This window comes from Anolis carolinensis, chromosome 1, assembly GCF_035594765.1.
Source record: "Anolis carolinensis isolate JA03-04 chromosome 1, rAnoCar3.1.pri, whole genome shotgun sequence".
NCBI lineage: Eukaryota > Metazoa > Chordata > Lepidosauria > Squamata > Dactyloidae > Anolis > Anolis carolinensis.
Genome location: NC_085841.1, coordinates 197,232,198 through 197,252,529, shown reverse-complemented (window position 1 = coordinate 197,252,529; position 20,332 = coordinate 197,232,198). Strand labels below are relative to the sequence as shown.

At 37.5% G+C, this 20,332-nt stretch overlaps 1 protein-coding gene and 1 long non-coding RNA gene across 8 annotated transcripts in view; both read left to right on the top strand.

Moving 5' to 3' along the window:
• The window catches only part of LOC103280023 (uncharacterized), a 1,071,411-nt gene that overhangs the window by 337,726 nt on the left and 713,353 nt on the right, over positions 1-20,332 (top strand). The window lies entirely within an intron of this gene.
• Positions 1-20,332, top strand: part of tfpi (tissue factor pathway inhibitor) — a 50,143-nt gene that overhangs the window by 19,331 nt on the left and 10,480 nt on the right. For 3 of the 5 annotated variants that reach the window (XM_062963462.1, XM_062963467.1, XM_062963490.1), the window contains exons 2-7: positions 828-947; positions 10,392-10,592; positions 12,359-12,403; positions 14,971-15,147; positions 17,067-17,150; positions 19,007-19,090. In XM_062963462.1, the coding sequence (XP_062819532.1) occupies positions 833-947; positions 10,392-10,592; positions 12,359-12,403; positions 14,971-15,147; positions 17,067-17,150; positions 19,007-19,090 (706 nt within the window). In that variant the 5' untranslated portion in view covers positions 828-832. The remainder of the gene's footprint in view (positions 1-827; positions 948-10,391; positions 10,593-12,358; positions 12,404-14,970; positions 15,148-17,066; positions 17,151-19,006; positions 19,091-20,332) is intronic. The other 2 variants (XM_062963477.1, XM_062963485.1) reach the window with 2 other exon arrangements.

The following is a 20,332-nucleotide window of genomic DNA, read 5'->3' as shown; positions in this document are numbered from 1 at the left end:
GTTGTTGTTGTTTAATGCTCTTGCCACTTTTTGACTTTTTTTAAACCACTATAATCAACATGTCTGTCACTTGGCAATCTGCTTTCAATTTCTTGTATCCATGTGGATCTTTTTTGGTTAATTATACACTCAAGGCACTCAAAACCCAAACAATGGAAAGAGATACAGTGTTGTGATTTATGGAAAAAAAGAATAAAGTACCAGTTTATAATGTAGTTGGTGCGTGTATTCATTTCAAAGTGAACTAAACTTCTACTCAAATTTCCACAGTAGAAGTACTGGTCGGGCTGTTCTGGGATATTACCATATGACCTTCAGATTTCAAAATGTTCTCCAAATCATATTTATGAAAAAATATTGTTGCTGAAACAATCCAGTGAGAAAGAAGATCCTGCCAGTATAGAAATATTGATCAACTATATAACAAATTTTAGAGCATTGCATTTTGATGAGATCATTTAGACAGTGGTTCGAATCCGTGTGATGGGGTGGGCTCCCATTGCTAGCCCCAGCTTCTGCCTACCTAGAAATTTGGAAACATGCAAATTTGAGTAGACCAACAGGTACCACTTTGGCGGGAAGGTAATGGAGCGCCATGCAGTCATGCCGGCCACATTACCTTGGAGGTGTCTATGGACAATGCCGGTTCTTCAACTTGGAAATAGAGATGAGAACCACTCCCCAGAGTTGGACTTGAATAGACTTAATGTCAAGGGGAAACCTTTACCTTTAATTATATAATAAATGATTTGGTCAAGGCCCTAAAACTAGACCATAAATGTGTTTTAAATACCTCTGATACATATATTTTTATTTTGCCTATTTAGGAAAAATGGGGAGAATGAGAATAAGTATGTTCCTGGCCACCATTTTACATCTTCTGGTCAGTGTTGTTCCTTATACAATTGAAGTAACAGACGATGGGGACGAACATGAAGTTTATGTAGGTAAGGCGTCTGATTTTCATTATCAAAAATTATAACACATACCAGGTCTTCAAAAGAGAACACAACTTAAGCTAAAGAAAAACATTTGTGTATTTCTTCTGCATTAATCAATCTAGGTTTGATCTGTTTCATCCCCCTTCCGTCCCTATGTCCCAGGATCTGATCCCAGATTATCTGGTTATCCCAGATTATCTGGCAGTGTAGACTCATATAATCCAAAACAGATAATCTGGGATCAGATACTGGGATATAGGGCAGTGTAGATCCAGCCTCGGTTTTGTATGTGCATTCCTAGGTCATTCTATCCTGTTTCCATATTTTATTTATAAGTCTTCACAAAATTATGCTTTCGTATGTGCATAAAGGTGTTATTACTCACAGAATATGTAAGTATAGTTATTCAATTCAGCTGTCAACTTGTAGTAACCCCGTGAATTTCTCAGAGGTGTTAGCTGATGTCCAGACTTGTTATGTTGACAGTTCCAAGTTAAGAAATCCAGGCCAATGCTCAAACCACTGCTCTACACTTGAACTCGTCCAAGGAATGTAGGAGAAACAGCTTAATTTCCCATAGTGGTATTGGTGTTGTTAACCATATAGTACAATCACATAAATTAATAAATATTAAAATAAATGATAAAAAGATATAAGTGACAAATGTATTGACTGAAAATATGGGCATATCTACATGGACTACACCAGTGTTTCTCAACCTTCCTAATGCCGCAACCCCTTAATACAGTTCCTCATATTGTGGTGATATCCAGCCGTAAAATTATTTTCGTTGCTACTTCATAACTGTCATTTTGCTCCTGTTATGAATTGTAGTGTAAATATCTGATATGCAGGATGTATTTTCATTCACTGGACCAAACATGGCAAAAATACCCAATATGCCCAAATTTGAATACTGGTGGGGTTGGAGGGGACTGATTTTGTCATTTGGGATTTATAGTTCACCTACAATCAAAGAACATTCTGAACTCCGTCAACAATGGAATTGAACCAAAACTTGGCACGCAGAACCCCCATGACCAACAGAAAATACTGGAAGGGGTTGATGGGCATTGATATTTAGTTTTGTAGTTTTCTGATGGTCTTTGGCAACCTCTCTGGCATCCCCCTTGTGACCCCCGCCCCCAGGGGTCCCAACCCCCAGGTTGAGAAATGCCGGACTGCACTGTCATCTACACTAAAAGGTAGCTTGGAACCAATTTGGGAGGAACCAGTTTTGCTGTGCAGGCTATTACATTGACAGGTTTGCAACTGATTTGAGATAGATCGGCTTTGAATTGTATTATAATGGTGAGTAGTACATTTTATTGATTAGCACATCAGCCTATCAAAACACAACATAAACACATTTAACATATACACATACAGCATACAATACATAGTACAGTAGAGTCTCACTTATCCAACACTCACTTATCCAATGTTCTGGATTATCCAACGCATTTTTGTAGTCAATGTTTTCAATATATCATTATATTTTGGTGCTAAATTTGTAAATACAGTAATTACTACATAGCATTACTGCGTATTGAACTATTTTTTCTGTCAAATTTGTTGTTAAACATGATGTTTTGGTGCTTAATTTGTAAAATCATAACCTAATTTGATATGTAATAGGCTTTTCCTTAATCCCTCCTTATTATCCAACATATTCACTTATCCAACATTCTGCTGGCCCGTTTATGTTGGATAAGTGAGACTCTACTGTACAACAAAAGTTAAAGAAGTTGTTAACAAGGGATCAAGATCCCGATCCAGATCAAGTATCTGCATCACTCCTACAGTTTACTCCAATTGACTACTAATATGCAATTCTCAGCTGTGTTGCTTTATATAGAACAAGGGCAATTTTTATGTTATTTTAGAATTCTGGCCAGTCAATAAAAATGTATGGTCCAAGGTCTTGATTTCTCTCTTTCTTGTGCAAGTTGCAACTAAACAGTACATTTATTTATTTTATTTACAGCATTTATATTCCGCCCTTCTCACCCCGAAGGGGACTCAGGGCGGATCACATTTATTTATTATTATTTATTTACAGCATTTATATTCCGCCCTTCTCACCCCGAAGGGGACTCAGGGCGGATCACATTTATTTATTATTATTTATTTACAGCATTTATATTCCGCCCTTCTCACCCCGAAGGGGACTCAGGGCGGATCACATTTATTTATTATTATTTATTTACAGCATTTATATTCCACCCTTCTCACCCCGAAGGAGACTCAGGGCGGATCACATTTATTTATTATTATTTATTTACAGCATTTATATTCCGCCCTTCTCACCCCGAAGGGGACTCAGGGCGGATCACATTTATTTATTATTATTTATTTACAGCATTTATATTCCACCTTTCTCACCCCGAAGGGGACTCAGGGCGGATCACATTTATTTATTATTATTTATTTACAGCATTTATATTCCGCCCTTCTCACCCCGAAGGGGACTCAGGGCGGATCACATTACACATATAGGCAAACATTCAATGCCTTTTAACATAGAACAAAGACAAACAAACATAGGCTCCGAGCAGGGCTCGAACTCATGACCTCCTGGTCAGAGTGATTCATTGCAGTTAATTGCACTGGCTTGCTCTCCCACCTGCGCCACAGCCCGGGCCCACATTGCACACATAAAGGCAAACATTCAATGCCATGACATAGAACAGAGACAGAGACAAGACGCAGTTACCGGGCTGGCCTTGAACTCATGACCTCTTGGTCAGAGTGATTTGTTGATTTGTTGCAGCTGGCTTGCTTTCCAGCCTGCGCCACAGCCCGGTCCACATGTATTATATCTTCTACCTCTTTTGAATCACTTTTGAAAGCATGCTAAACATCTTGTAGCTTTTAAACACGTTCAAAAATGATTCATATTATTTGCTTTTTGGTAGCCAAGCTAAAACGACACACACATTACTTTGTTTAGAGTGGAAAGAACATTAACGTAGTTGATACGTCCAACAGCTTTTATCTCCTGGCCACATTTCTCAAAGTGAATGCGTCACAGTTAAAGTCCCACTTTCTTGTAAGTGTGTAAGTCCATGAAGTATTAGCATCACAGCCTGATGATTGAGCTTGTCTTGCAGGAAAAGCTTTTTGAACAGTGTGTGAGTGGTGAAGTGGCCTGGTGGCAAGTTGTCAAATCAAACTGACAGAGACGACAAAGAAGAAGCCTCTTTTCTCTCAATGTGACAAGCTGTTTTGCCTTGATAATGTTCATCAACAAAAATGTATTTCAAAAGAACTCCGCAGTTCTAGCAGTACAGTATCTGGAAAAATAGGAGACAACAGAAGAATAGCCCCCAGAAAGGAATAATATCTTTGTTCTATTTCAAGCCAATATTTGACAACTGGAGGTGCAGTTCATTTTCAATCATGCTGCTGTCATAGCCTGGAAAGAGTTTGCTTTTTCTCAGGTAGATAAATTTGAAACAACAATACATATATCTCACAACCTCTGAAGATGCCTATCATAGATGTGGGTGAAACGTCAGGAGAGAATACTTCTGGAACATGGCCATAAAGCCCAGAAAACATACAACAACCCGATACATATACAGTATTGTTTGGTTTTTTTACACATAATCTGAAGAAAGAGAAGATCAATTGGTAAATGTGTGCACCTTTTCTGCTATATTTTTTAAAGAATGAACCATGCAGTTTTGAGTTAGTGAATTAATTTTAAATTTTATATTAATTTCTGTATTTTAATACTTAAATAAGTTTAATTTTATTGTATTATTTATCTTTTGTACATTTTCATTGTTCTGACTTCAAGAGTGAGTTCCCTTGGGCGTCAATTCTGAAAAAAAAAAAGTCTAATAATCATCATCTAATCATCATCATTATTATTAGACTTTTCTCTCAGAATTAACGCCCAAGGGAGCTCACTCTTAAAGTCAGAACAATGAAGATACAAAAGATAAACAATTCAATGAAATTAAACTTATTTAAATATTAAAAGTATTATTATTATTATTATTATTATTATTATTTTATTATGACACAGCAAACAAGATAGATATGCTGGATTTTGTATCACAAAATCACAAGTTGAACACTTCCCAAGCATCTAGGACTGTGTGATGTATTTTCGGATGATGCGCGCAGATCCCAGTAGGGTGGCCTTTTGCAGTTGTTGTTGTTGGTATTATTATTATTATTATTATTATTATTATTATTATTATTATTATTATTATTATTATTGAAGCCCTGGTGGCACAGGAAGTGGGGTGAGCTCCTGCTGTTAGCCCAGCTTCTGCTAACCTAGTTTTGCTGCCAGTGGAAGTTTCACTGCCAGACCAGGAAGTGAAAAAGTAGAACCATTCCAGAGAGTATCAGTTTACATTTCAAGATTAGTTAGGAAAGATTAGGTTAGGATGAGTAATGAAGTCATGGTGGATCTGTTAACCCTTTCACTGCTGCACTGCTCTCTCCAAATTATCTATTTAAGTGCTGAGCACTGTTCTATTTACTACTAGCTGTGCCCGGCCACGCGTTGCTGTGGCTTTTTGGATTTGTTTGTTGGCCAGGTGGATTAGCAGTGAATAGCATTGCAGCCGCAAAGTATGGCTGTTTTCTTCCTATTGTAATCCTAGTTTGGTGAGCTGGAATACACTGAATAGTCTCGGTGTGGCAGGTATACATGCTGTTATTAGTGACCTTGATTAGCATGTAATGGCCTTGCAGCTTCAAAGCCTGGCTGCCTCCTCCCGGGGGAATCCTTTGTTTGGAGGTGCTAGCTGGCCCTGATTGAACCCTCTCCCTTCCTGTCCAGGGAGTTGAAGAAGGACCAGCCTCCCCCAGGCTGCTGTAATCAATAGCAATGATATTTAGTAATAATATAAAGGATGTGGGTGGACTACAATTTCCCAAAAATTTTGGGTTAATTCCCCCAAAACTTCCCCAATATTCACAGTTGGCCGTGTTGAGTCTTTGTGCCAAGTTTGGTCGAGATCCATCACTTGTTGGGTTCAGTGTTCTCTGAATACAGGTGAACTACAATTGCCAGACCCCAAAATTGTGCCAGTATTCACAGTTGGGCATGTTGAGTCTGTGTACCAAGTTTGGTCCAGATGTAACATTGGTTATCTTCAGTGCTCTCTGGATACGGGTGAAGTACAACTCCTGGATAGCAAATTCAACCACCTCCAAACACAATTACTATACCAAGTTGGCCGTGTTGGCTGTTGCACTGCATTTCATTGGGTTGTGTTATATGGGTCTACACTACCTTATTATTATTATTATTATTATTATTATTATTATTATTATTATTATTATTATATAATGCGGTTTGAACGGCCTTGGACTGGTTTACATGGGTCTATGCTGACCATATAATTCAGTTTGGACTGCATTGGTCTTATATTTGCTTTCAATGGTTGCATTTCAATATTAATGTCTAGTCCATACAGGGTTATGTGATGGCATACTATGGGGCATAGCATTAATACAAACTCTCAAGCAACCAGAGACAACTCTCAGTTATCTGGCATTGACCACTCTCCAAGGGTGCCGGTTAAATGAGAGTTGACTATCATAGCATTAATACAAACTCTCAAGCAACCAGAGGCAACTCTCAGTTATCTGGCATCGACCACTCCCCATGGGTGCCGGTTAAATGAGAGTCGACTGTCATAGTATTAATACATACTCTCAAGCAACCAGAGATGACTCTGCGTTATCCAGCATCAACCACTCCCCAAGGGTGCCGGTTAAATGAGTCGACTGACATCGCATTAATACAAACTCTGAAGCAACCAGAGACGACTCTCAGTTATCCGGCATCAACCACTCCCCTCAGGTGCCGGTTAAATGAGAGTCGACTGTCATAGCATTAATACAAACTCTCAAGCAACCAGAGATGAGTCTCTAATGTTCTGACCATTTCTAATTTAAACTAAACAGTGAAACTGAGGCCCTGGGCTGAGTGGGTTGCTAGGAGACCAAGTGGGCGGAGCTTAGCCCTCTAACTGGCAGCTATTGGATAAAAACAATTATTCCTTTCCCTCTAATTAGGACTTCTTTTTTCTTTTCTTTTTGTTGTGTCAACCTAGAGCCGTGGATGATGGGTTGTGTTGTCAAATTTCGAAGTTGGGGGGCCTGTAGTTTTGCTGTTTTGTCCGGTGCCCTGATTCCATCACTCTTTTATATATATAGATTTATTATTTATTTACAATATTTATATTCCGCCCTTCTCACCCCGAAGGGGACTCAAGGGGCAGCAATGAAATGAAGTAGTTGCCCTGACAAAATTTAACATGGCTGGATGCCATGTCTCCAACATCTTGGTATCCATACAACTTTTCTTATGTCAGTATAGGACAACTTCAGTAAGTTCAGTGAGTTCACTGCAAGTACAAGTCACCCAAGCTAACTGTGTGAGACAAGTTCATGCAGCTAGCTGTGGTAAACCACTCAAGGCTGACTCACGGTAAGACTTACTGGCCCATGTCCTTTAGCACTACTTGGAATACTGGGAAGCCCATAGGCAGACTGTGGGAAGAATGTTCTATTGTAAAAATTAAATCAACTATTTAATAAACTATCAAATTACACACACATACAAAAGATTGGAGTCTAGATTGAAAGCATAACTGAATGTGGGGTTACTACCTGTAGTTGTTCCTGTGATTTTATATTTATAGAAGAGAACTTCCTACTAGGGAAAATTACAAGGCTTTTCTTGCCATTTTCTATTATTTTTCATGGAGAGGGAGATTGAAACAATTTTTTTCATTAAAAAAAAATCCAAAATACTCAAAAATTCAAAATTGTCCACTAACATCATGATACTTTTGCTTTCTGATGGTTCAATGTACACCCATTGTGTTTCATTCCCATTTTTTTTAAAAAGTGTGTAAAATTGCCACTCGCTATGTTTATAAGGTGTATAGGAAGCCAACGATATGCATGTTTAGGCTTGGGTTCCGCCATCACATTAGGTGCATATACACAAAGATAACTTTGTGGAAAAATCAGGGGGGAAAAACTGAAATTCAAAACTTTCCTGGTTCTGAGTATTTCAGATGAGGGATACTGAACCTGTATAAATCAATAGGTATTGCATTCTGAATTCCACACAGTACACTTTGAAGTGATAACCATCCTTTTTCCTAATGCTAACAAAACAATCATTTAAACTTAGTCAAATAGAAACATAGTGCCACCTTTGGGCCAAATGGAGAATATTTCTTTATATACACAATATTCCATTATATACATATAAGGGATTGTGTATTTCCATTAATAGACTATCTCATCCTTTCCCTACTGCAGTGTGATTATTTTTCAGATGGCTAGGTACCTGCACAAATCCCACCTGTTACCTGAGCAAGCTTGTATGTACTTTGCAAGGTGTGTGTATGTATGGAGGGTTTGTGTGTGTGTGTGTGTGTGTGTGTGTGTATGGAGGGGGGAGAGTCCTTTGAAAATCAGGACTTTCTCAGCTCCATCTCAACTTGTGTCACATCCCCAATATAGGCCCCATCTAGAATCTATATATATAAAAGGGTAATGAAATTTCAGCCTAGGACAAAACAACAAAACAAAACTATTATATGGCAGTGTAGACTCAAGGCCTTCCACACAGCTATATAACCCATTAATGTCAGGGGGAAACCTTTACCCTTTACCTTAACTACCACCAATTTCTCAATACTTTATTTCCTATACCACCATACTTCACCACAGCAACGCGTGGCCAGGCAAAGCTAGTCTATATATATAAAAAGGGTAATGAAATTTCGGCCTAGGACAAAACAACAAAACTACACATCCCAGAAACACTAAACTTGGCAGCACAACCCCTCATCCATGCCTCTACGTTCATACAACAAAAAGAAAAGAAAAATAAAGTCCTAATTAGAGGAAGAGGAATAATTGTTTTTAGCCAATTGCTGTCAGTTAGAAGACTAAGCTCCGCCCACTTGGTCTCTTAGCAACCCACTCAGCCCAGGGGACAGGCAGAGCTAGGCCTCACTTAGGCCTCTTCCACACTGCCTATAAAATGCAGATTATCTGATTTGAACTGGATTATATGGCAGTGCAGACTCAAGGCCCTTCCACACAGCTATATTACCCATTTATCTATATATATAAAAGGCTTTTGGCATCACGGCGACTCACAAAACAACAAAATCCAACACCCCCCAAACTCTAAAATTGGCAATACAATCCATCATCCCTGCCTCCAGTAAGATACAACACAATCACACAAAAAACACAATCACAACACCAAAAAAAGGCCAAAACCCACAACAGGCAATGTGCCATGCTTTCTACATTTTGTAATATATATATCTATATATATAAAAGAGTGATGGCATCACGGCGACCCACAAAAGAACAAAACGACAGGCCCCCCAACCTCAAAATTTGACGACACAACCCATCATCCACGGCTCTAGGTTGATACAACAAAAAAGAAAAGAAAAATAAAGTCCTAATTAGAGAGAGAGGAATAATTGTTTTTATCCAATTGCTGCCAGTTTGAAGGCTGAGCTCCTCCAACTTGGTCTCCTAGCAACCCAATAAAAAATAATAAAAAACACTAAAAATTAATACAATAAAATACTACAATAACAGAAAATAACTAAAAATAATGCAAGAAAATAATAAAATATAATAAATAAAAATATAACTTACAATAAAATTAATAAAAAAATGCAAATAACGTCAAATAAAAATTACACAACAATTTTTAACCAATGCCGCCACCACTTTGCCACAGCAACGCGTGGCCGGGCACAGCTAGTAATCTTATATTATCTGCTTGGAACTGGATTATCTTGACTCCACACTACCATATAATCCATTTCAGTGTGCATTTTATACAGCTGTGTAGAAGGGCCTCATATAATCTAGTTCTAAGCAGATAATATAAGATACTTTATTTCCCATACCACCTTACTTCGCCACAGCAACGCGTGGCCGGGCACAGCTAGTGACACTATAATGTGGTTTCAAGACACACATTTAGGAGCATACAGTCCATTAAAGAAAGTCAAAGGAAAGTTCAGGTTCAGCCAGATAATGTGCTGCAGCAAATCCCAGTGTGTCCTAGATCAAGGGGGAAATTGGCTCTGCAAAATATAGAGTGCATTGTACACAATTGCCCCTGATGAAATGCATTATAGACCCCAGAACGGGGACTGCCAGAAATGCCCCAAAGGCATGGCTGCACAGCCAGGGGTTAATTTTCCCCATAGGTGGCAAAATTGATTACCTCTGTTCCTACCAAACACTTTCCCTTTTTCTGTTTTCAGAGAAAAAGAGGGATAACAAGCTAGCTATGCAAGCTGTCCTAGGAGTTGGTATATCCTCTGTAGCCATGTCTGGCCATTACTGTTTTGACAAGCTCCGCAGTGTATTATTTTCCAGAGATCATTATTCACACTGTCTTAATTTATTCTTCTCTAGGTGCTGTTTTGTCCCCACTGAAGCATGTAACATCAGTCTGTGGAATGAAAGCTGATTCTGGCCCATGCAAAGCATTAAATGACCGGTATCATTTCAATATTAAGACTCACCAGTGTGAAATCTTTAACTACGGTGGATGTCAAGGCAATGAAAACAACTTCCTAACTCTCGAAGAGTGCCAAGAAAAGTGTATAACACCATGTTAGTACATTCCTTTCTCCATTTCATATTTTCCTTTTAAAAGATAAGTCTAGTATGACTCTTTATCTAGCAGAAATGACAATTAACAAATTGTCTGATTATCTACTTTTACTTTTTGTCTATATAACTCCATCTTGGTATTTCTGCAATGTCATTTGTCTGTGATAAAAACTGGAAACTTGAGACAGTGTTCTCCAAATTTTCACTTGTCAAGCCAGTCTTTTGGATATATGTATTGCTTTAATATATAGATACTATGATGGCTCACGGCTCTTCTATAGGTGGGATGATAATTCCAATTCAAGTTTTGGTCCAAAATGTACACAATGCTCAATAGTCTTGTTTGTTCCTTGGATATGCTTATATTCATAATGGAGAAATAATATACCTCTGTTTTCATTTGGTCTCAAAGTATATATTGACATGAGGTTACATTCTAGGTCAGGTGATTTCTCACATATACAGAGAGGTTTGGGGCTATAATTCAAAACTAAAACTGAAAAGTTTTCTTTTCAAGGGACTTGAAGTAAGTTGTGCTTCATGTCTAAAGTCTAATGGTTAGATCCAAAAGACCTTTACTCAAAATGCAAAGATTTAAGAAATACACTAGGGATTCGGAGGGGGAAAATGTGAGGCATTTTTGGTCAACTTTGTAGAAGACTGTTCATTCATGAACCCTATTATTTGGAAGATATGGAATTTTTCAAATTTAGAATTTGAAGTGTAAGAATATTCCTATAATCATTTTCAGCCAAAGAGAAAAGAAATAGCTGTTGTTTTTAATTGTCATCAAAGCGTCTTCGGTTTATGGCAATCATATACTGTATATTCTCGAGTATAAACCTAGTTTTTCAGCCCTTTTTTAGGACTGAAAAAATACCTCCTCGGCTTATACTCGGGTGAGGGTCCTGGTGGGCTTATATTCAGGTCGGCTTATACTCAAGTATATATGGTATATTTATTATTTTTCTCTATTATTATTGTTATTGATACATTTATTATTTTACTCTATTAATTATTATTATTACATTTACTATTTTACTCTATTATTGTTGTTACTTTTACATTTATTTTACTCTATTTTTATTATTATTAATACATTTATTATTTTACTCTATTTATTATTACATTTATTATTTTACTGCATTTATTATTATTATTACATTTATTATTTCACTCTATTATTATTATTAAAAGGATACATAAGCACATTTACATTGAAGAAGATGAGACTAATGATTTAATCAGAGTTGAACAGTCATATCTTAAATTACAGTTTGATGTAAAGATTCAAAAACATTTAAACTACTGATGTTTCAATTAATGTAGTTTTATTGGTATCTCGGCTTATACTGGAGTCAATGTTTTCCCAGTTTTTTGTGGTAAAATTAGGTGCCTCGGCTTATATTCGGGTCGGCTTATACTTGAGTATATACGGTAAATAATTTCTTTGATGTCCCACAAGAATCTTAAGAATTTAAGCTACTTTGGCCAACAAAGTCCATCAGACTCAGTACCCAAATAAGTTTTTGGTGTTATTCCCCAGTGTAGGATTGTTCAATACTTTTCTGCACTGAAAGATAAGCAGAATCCAATCTATACACGCGAATGAGCTTGTTGAACACGTACCAGCATTCTTGATTGCATAACATTGAATCATGGCAGCTAAAGTGGTGTCAGTCTACCTACTGACCTATGTCTGTAATGTATTTATGCATAATTTTGAAATTAAAAATGGTCACATTCCACTATTTCCTCTGTTTCAGTTGAAGATTTGCCAGAGAAGAGAAAAAGATCAAGGTTTAAGAAAGGTAACTCTCTTTCCATGTTATTTGCTATCAATCAGAATTATTTCCAAGATCAACATGGCTGGATTAGGTTGTGATTAACAACAAATCCTATGTACTCCCAACAGAACTGCAGTAAACAGAAAGGAACTTATTTACCAGAAATTGTCCTAAAATGAAATCATAGAAGGAAATACTAAACTAAAGCAAACTATTTGTTCCAACTAGATAGATTCAGGCTAGATTTGACTTGGCCACAGTGGTCCATACCTTGGTTACATCTAGATTGGATTACTGCAATGCACTCTACGTGGGGCTGCTTTTGAAGATGGCCTGGAAACTGCAACTGGTGCAAAGGTCTGCAGCCAGATTGCTAACTAGAGCTAGTTACAGGGAGAGGACGACGCCTCTACTGAAGCAGCTCTGCTGGCTATCGCTAAGTTTCTGGTCCCAATTCAAGATGCAGGTTATTACCTATAAAGCCGGTTCAGATTCTGCTTATCTTCATGACCGTATCTCCCCCTACAAACTGGTGCGAACTTTAAGATCTGCCGGGGAGGTCCTTCTTTCACTCCTGCCTCTGTCACAAGCATGGTTGGTGTGGACGAGAGAGAGGGCCTTCTTGGTGGTGGCCCCTGGCTCTGAATCTCTCTCCCCAGGGAAATTAGATTAGCACCCACTCTGTCCACCTTCCATAAAGACTTGAAAACATGGATGTTCCAATGTGCCTTTGAATGGCAGTTTAGTCCTAAGTTATTGTTTTGAGTTTTTCAGCACTTTACTCTCAGCCCTGGCCCTAAAGTCTGTATTTTGCACAAGCTCTTGCCCTGCCCTCTTGAATCTGAACATGCTCGCTTTTTCCGGCTACTGGTTGTTGATGTTGGGTTGATTATGAATTTTTATGATGGTTTTATTTTTCTGGTTTTGATTGTTTTAATTATATTGTTTATTTGTTATATTTTTTTTAATTGTGTTTGACCTTGTAATCCTTGTTTATACTGGGCTTGGTCCCTATGTAAGCTTCTCCTAGTCCCTTCAGGGAGGTGGTGGCAAGATATAAAATAATAATAATAATAATAATAATAATAATAATAATAATTATTATTATTATTATTACTATTATTTTGTGACACAGCAAACAAGATAGATATGCTGGATTTTGTATCACAAAATCACAAGTCAAACACTTCCCAAGTGTCTAGGACTGTGTGATGTATTTTCGGATGATGCGTGCAGATCCCAGTAGGGTGGCCTTTTGCAGTTGGCAAATCGTAATTTTGTCAATATCTATTGTTTCCAAATGCCGACTGAGATCTTTTGGCACGGCACCCAGTGTGCCGATCATCACCAGGACTACCTGCACTGGTTTCTGCCAGAGTCTTTGAAGTTCAATCTTGAGGTCCTGATAGCAGCTGAGTTTTTCCTGTTGTTTTTCGTCAATGCGACTGTCACCTAGGATGGCAACATCAATGATCCAAACCTTTTTCTTTTCCACAACTGGTGTGTTGTGTTCCAGAACTTTGTCAGTCTGGATTCGGAAGTCCCACAATATCTTTGCATGCTCATTTTCCAATATTTTTGCAGGTTTGTGGTCCCACTAGTTCTTTACTGCTGGGAGGTGGTACTTGAGGCATAAGTTCCAATGAATCATTTGGGTCACATAGTTGTGCCTCTGTTTGTAGTCTGTCTGTGCGATTTTCTTACAGCAGCTGAGGATATGATCAATGGTTTCGTCAGCTTCCTTGCACTATTATTATTATTATTATTATTATTATTATTATTATTATTATTATTAGTCAATCCTGGGGATGTAAATCCTTGCTTATTTCAGCTAAGTTATATAATATAACATGAGTTATTTTACAAAAGACACTTTTTTTGTGTTTGCATTTTGTACTTTATTGGAATAAATGCATGAAAAATGGTTTATAGGCATAATATATTGTGAATAAATATAAACAATTTTGTACATATTTTTTTTACCAAACAACTGTACAATGTGTGTATGTGGGTGGAGGAAACAGGACAAAAGGCATTCTCACTCAAGGATGCAAAATCTTATAACAGACATAGTTTTTCCCATGGCAACTTCATTGTATCAAGACACCTGTTCTCATCAAGAACAAAAATACATTACTATTCTTTGTGTTCATAACCAGTATCTAATTCACAGAGTCTGCTGTCTATTTTCTTTTCACACTTCTCCCTTGTTTTTCACAATTAAACCTCTAAGCATGTCCAAGAAAACCTCTGACCCTCCATCAGTCATATATGCCAGTTTCCCAGAACTTGATTCATCAACACAACTTTGTGTGGAGCTCAGCACAAGATTTATTGTTTGTCAAAGATAGTAGCATGCATTCAAATTAATGTGATTTATTCTGGTTACATGGAGGGGGTTTTCCCATTGAAACTGGAGTGCTGAACAGCTGCAATCTGTGCCCCTTAAATCAATGTGACTGAAAGTCATTGGCTCAAATCCACTTTGGGCAAACAAGGTGATTCCATCAGCCAATTAATGAGTAACGGTAAAAGGAATTGTGGGGAAATTTGATGTACTTTGTTTCTCTCTGAAACAATCCTATTCCCAGAAAAACCTTCTTACTGCCTTCTGGAAAATGACCCAGGAATTTGCCGTGGACTGATTACCCGGTATTTCTACAATAAAGAGTCGCAGAAATGTGAGAAGTTCATGTATGGTGGTTGTTTGGGAAACCAGAACAACTTTTGGTCTGTGGAAGAATGCCAAGAAACCTGCCAGGATACTAGTAAGTTATCTTTGTCCTCTTTGTTCCTGCAGTATGAGTCAAGAGATATTGCTGTACAACAGTACCCATCATTCCTGACCACTGGTTCTTGAATTCAGTAACACCTGGCAGATCCACACTCGTAAAAAAGAAATTATGATCCCCTTGAAATTGTAATATACATCTGATTGTCTCTTTCTCCAGAAGACTGTTTTGTTATTACTGTATATAAATACTGTATGAAAAACCTCAGGGAAGAACATAGTTATGGGGGCAGGTATTGAGGGAAAATACACTTATCCAACACTCGCAACGTTCTGGATTATCCAACACATTTTTGTAGTCAATGTTTTCAATACATCATGATATTTTGGTGCTAAATTCGTAAATACAGTAAATACAGTAATTCATGGACTTCAGCCTTTAATCTGGATATGTGTAACAATATGCAGCAGTTATTATTTTTTTGCAGGCTTTGTGGAAGAAAAAGGTAAGTGCCCAGTCATTGCATCTTCATTGACAAAACAGTTTGACAACAAATAAAATATTGGTGGTCTTAAGGTTTTAGGTTAAAGGTGGAAATTAATAAATAGCAAGAAATGGCTTCTTCTTAAATAATATTGCATTGTTTCCAAGGTAGACCTTAGACTAATACCAGTGATACACTAACCACTTATGGAAGCCCCATGTTCACCCTGGTGTAATTATATATACAGTAGAGTCTTACTTATCCAACATTCGCTTATCCAACGTTCTGGATTATCCAACGCAGTCTGCCTTTTAGTAGTCAATGTTTTTGTAGTCAATGTTTTCAATACATTGTGATGTTTTGGAGCTAAATTCGTAAATACAGTAATTACTACATAGCGTTCCTGCGTATTCAACTACTTTTTCTGTCAAATTTGTTGGAAAACATGATGGTTTGGTGCTTATTTTGTAAAATCATAATCTAATTTGATGTTTAATAGGCTTTTCCTTAATTCCTCCTTATTATCCAACATATTCGTTTATCCAACGTTCTGCCAGCCTGTTTATGTTGGATAAGTGAGACTCTACTGTACTTTGATTGTACTTGTACACAGCATTGCAATTGAGCTTGGGCTTCTTGAGTTTTTAACAGTTGCTAAACCCTCTTGGGATCCCCGGTGGCGAAGTGCGTTAAAGCACTGAGCTGCAGACCGAAAGGTCCCAGGTTCAAACCCCGGGAGTGGCGGGAGCGGCCGCTGTTAGCTCCAGCTTCTGCCAACCTAGCAGTTCAAAAACATGCCAATGTGAGTAGATCAATAGGTACCGCTCCGGTGGGAAGGTAACGGCACTCCATGCAGTCATGCCGGCCACATGACCTTGGAGGTGTCTACGGACAACGCCAGCTCTTTCGCTTAGAAATGGAGATGAGCACCAACCCCCAGAGTCTGACATAACGTCAGGGGAAACCTTTACCTTTTAAACACTATTGACTCCCTCCTAAAGTTGAATGTAATCCAATACAAAAAGGTCACGTAAAACAGGACTGGACAGCACAGCAGTGTCGATTCAAAGGGTTCAATTCTCCTTTGGATATGATGTGAGCCTCCTCTCCACTGAAACTAAACCATTGACAACTAAACTAGAAGGGACTGGAATATCATTTTTTTTAAAAACTAAACCAAAAAAATCCTAAACAAAGATATGAATTATTCTTTAGAGGAAAAACCTGCATCCTGTGTGCCTTCAAGAGCACACATTCTCCTAGTTTTGCACATACCCCATGTAAAGACCCCAAGAACTAGGCGGAAGAAGTGCAGTGTTATCCTGGGAATGCATGCAATCCATAGTCTTCTCGTTTCTCACACATGGTGTAAAAGAATGCCTGGTTATTGTGTTACATATGCTACCATTCTTTTCTCGATCTGCTTACAAAATGTTTACAAACTCTTTATTCATTTCCCCTTTCTTTCTAGACCGTTTAGTCAATTCATTGCAAATAAATGATGATAGCATACTGTTTACCACAACAGACAACAGCACACTAGTTGATCAGTATGGTATGTACTCAAAGCTTAAGGTAAAGGTAAAGGTTTTCCCTGATGTTAAGTCCAGTCGTGACCGACTCTGGGGGTTGGTGCTCATCTCCATTTCTAAGCCGAAGAGCCGGTGTTGTCCGTAGATACCTCCAAGGTCATGTGGGCGGCATGACTGCATGGAGTGCCGTTACCTTCCCGCCGGAGCAGTACCTATTGATCTACTCACATTTGCATGTTTTTGAACTGCTAGGTCGGCAGGAGCTGGGGCTAACAGCGGGCACTCATTCCGCTCTCGGGATTTGAACCTGGGACCTTTTGGTCTGCAAGTTCAGCAGCTCAGTGCTTTTACACACTGCGCCACCACCAGGGGTGGTGAAAATTAGAGAAATTCTGACATTCTCATCATTCATCCTAGAATACAGATTTGTAAGCATTTGTAGTAAGGACTTCACCAGTACACATTTAAAATTAAGATTCATGTGTGATCCACTCTTACTAAATTCCAAGTACACCTAGAAAGCCAGTATTTTCATATATTTGATGGGAGATACACAAGATTAAATCAATTTAATTGGCATAGAAAACAAAACAAATATAATCACCCAGAAGAATTCAATACTTAGTTCTTAAATGCCTGGGTTGGAATCCATACAAACAAATAATGGTACAGTAGAGTCTCACTTATCCAACACTCACTTATCCAACATTCTGGATTATCCAACGCATTTTTGTAGTCAATGTTTTCAATACATCGTGATATTTTGGTGCTAAATTCATAAATACAGTAATTACGACATAGCATTACTGCGTATTGAACTACTTTTTCTGTTAAATGTGTTGTAAAACATGATGTTTTGGTGCTTAATTTGTAAAATCATAACCTAATTTGATGTTTAATAGGCTTTTCCTTTATCCCTCCTTATTATCCAACATATTCACTTATCCAATGTTCTGCCGGCCCATTTATGTTGTATAAGTGAGACTCTACTGTATTTAATTTTTTTTAGTTGTCACACATTTTTTCAAAGATTCCTTCACTTTGTATTTAGATGCAACACTATCCTTTGTGAGTTGTGAGTAGCAGTGCCTATTCAGTTTGTCCTACCTATACTTACTCAGCCATTAAAAAACAACTAGTATTCTTATTTCCTTCATTTTGAGAAAAACTTCCTCAAAATACTTTAAAAATGCAAATTTTCAGTCAAAAGCAAAACAATAACATTGCATTATTTCAGGTTCATCCAAAACATATTGGATGGCACAAAGGTAAAAAAAAAAGGAAGAATAGACTCTCACATCTATAGTTGACCACCTTTATGCAACTCTGCAGAAGGTAGGCAACTTGTCCAACAGATGTTTTTGGACCTATCAACACTAGCCAGTATAGCTAATGGTGAGATAGGATGGGAGTTTGCAATTCATGAGCATCTGGAGATTTGTATTTCTCCTGCCTCTATTGTATTTCCAAACTTAATATACACACCCAGGGGGAAATGATCTCTAGATATTTTCTAGTTGCTCCAGCAGGTTTCATGGTATGCTTCCCTAGAAGCTATCATGGAGTTGTGTTGATTATCTCACTCCATGCCCATAACGCCACAGAGTTGCATTAGAGATATCCTCTCTAGGTATCTTTAGGCCCTCCATTATATCTCTCTGGTATGCTGGGCGTTGAAGCAGGGGGATTTTATGGTGTTCTTTGATGTGAACATTCATGTGTGGTCTAGCTGAAAACATATACCCACATAGATATGCAAGTTTTATTGTATAATCCATAGCTTTAAAATGGTTGCAAATAATTAAAGGTATGCCAGTCATTTTCACTCTACCTACCATACACAATTTTTCCAATTACTATATTACTTCTTTATTTTCAGTCCTTCCAGTCAATTCACTGCAAACAGAAGATGGTGTTTTGCCCTTTGATGCAGTAGAAAACAGCACTCCAACTCTCCAACAAGGTATTACAAATATGCTGTTGATTAGGCAAACATTTGTAATTTTCCTCATTTTCTCAGAAAGTGTGGTTCCTAGTACAGTAGAGTCTCGCTTATCCAACGTAAACGGGCCGGCAGAACATTGGATAAGCGAATATGTTGGATAATGAGAGATTAAGGAAAAGCCTATTAAACATCAAATTAGGTTATGATTTTACAAATTAAGCACCAAAACATCATGTTATACAACAAATTTGACAGGAAAAGTAGTTCAATACGCAGTAATGCTATGTAGTAATTACTGTAATTACGAATTTAGCACCAAAATATCATGATATATTGAAAACATTGACTACAAAAATGAGTTGGATAATCCAGAACGTTGGATACGCGAGTGTTGGATAAGTGAGACTCTACTGTAGTTCAAAGGCAGAACCATAACATTTCATGTTTCAAGTAAGGAGCTATATGTTTTCTCACACTTACAGATTTCCAGGAATATAAAAAGCCAAACATGTCAACAATTTGGGATGAGAACGAATGTTCTTTGTTTTATTTTCTACAAAAGTTTCCAAAATTAATAGATTTCTTCATAAATGAGACACAGAGAATTTGAGACAATAAAAATGTGAATGCAGGAAAAAATTAAAATTCCAAGACAAAGAATTTGAAGCTGTAGCTGTTTGTTTTTAGATCTATACGTATTTTACTTTGTTTGTGAGGCTGAACTATATTGGTGCTTTTCTTTCCTCTGATGTGCTTCACATGCCAAGTGTGTACAACAAAATTATTTCCATGTTGCAAATAGCTATATTTGTTTAGTTTGAGTAGTAAAAGTGATTCAGAGTACTGTATAGTTTATTTGTCAGCCAGAACTTCCTAAATGTGAAGATTTCTTTTTAAAATATGTAGAAAGAATATGTTGGAAAACAGAATGGACAGATTTCTTGAGAAAGTTGTGCTTCAGCCTTGCTTCTGCAACTACAGTAGAGTCTCACTTATCCAACATAAACGGGCCGGCAGAACGTTGGATAAGTGAATATGTTGGATAATAAGGAAGCATTAAGGAAAAGCCTATTAAACATCAAATTAGGTTATGATTTTACAAATTAAGTGCCAAAACATCATGTTATACAACAAATTTGACAGAAAAAGTAGTTCAATACGCAGTAATGCTATGTAGTAATTACTGTATTTACGAATTTAGCACCAAAATATCATGATATATTGAAAACATTGACTACAAAAATGCGTTGGATAATCCAG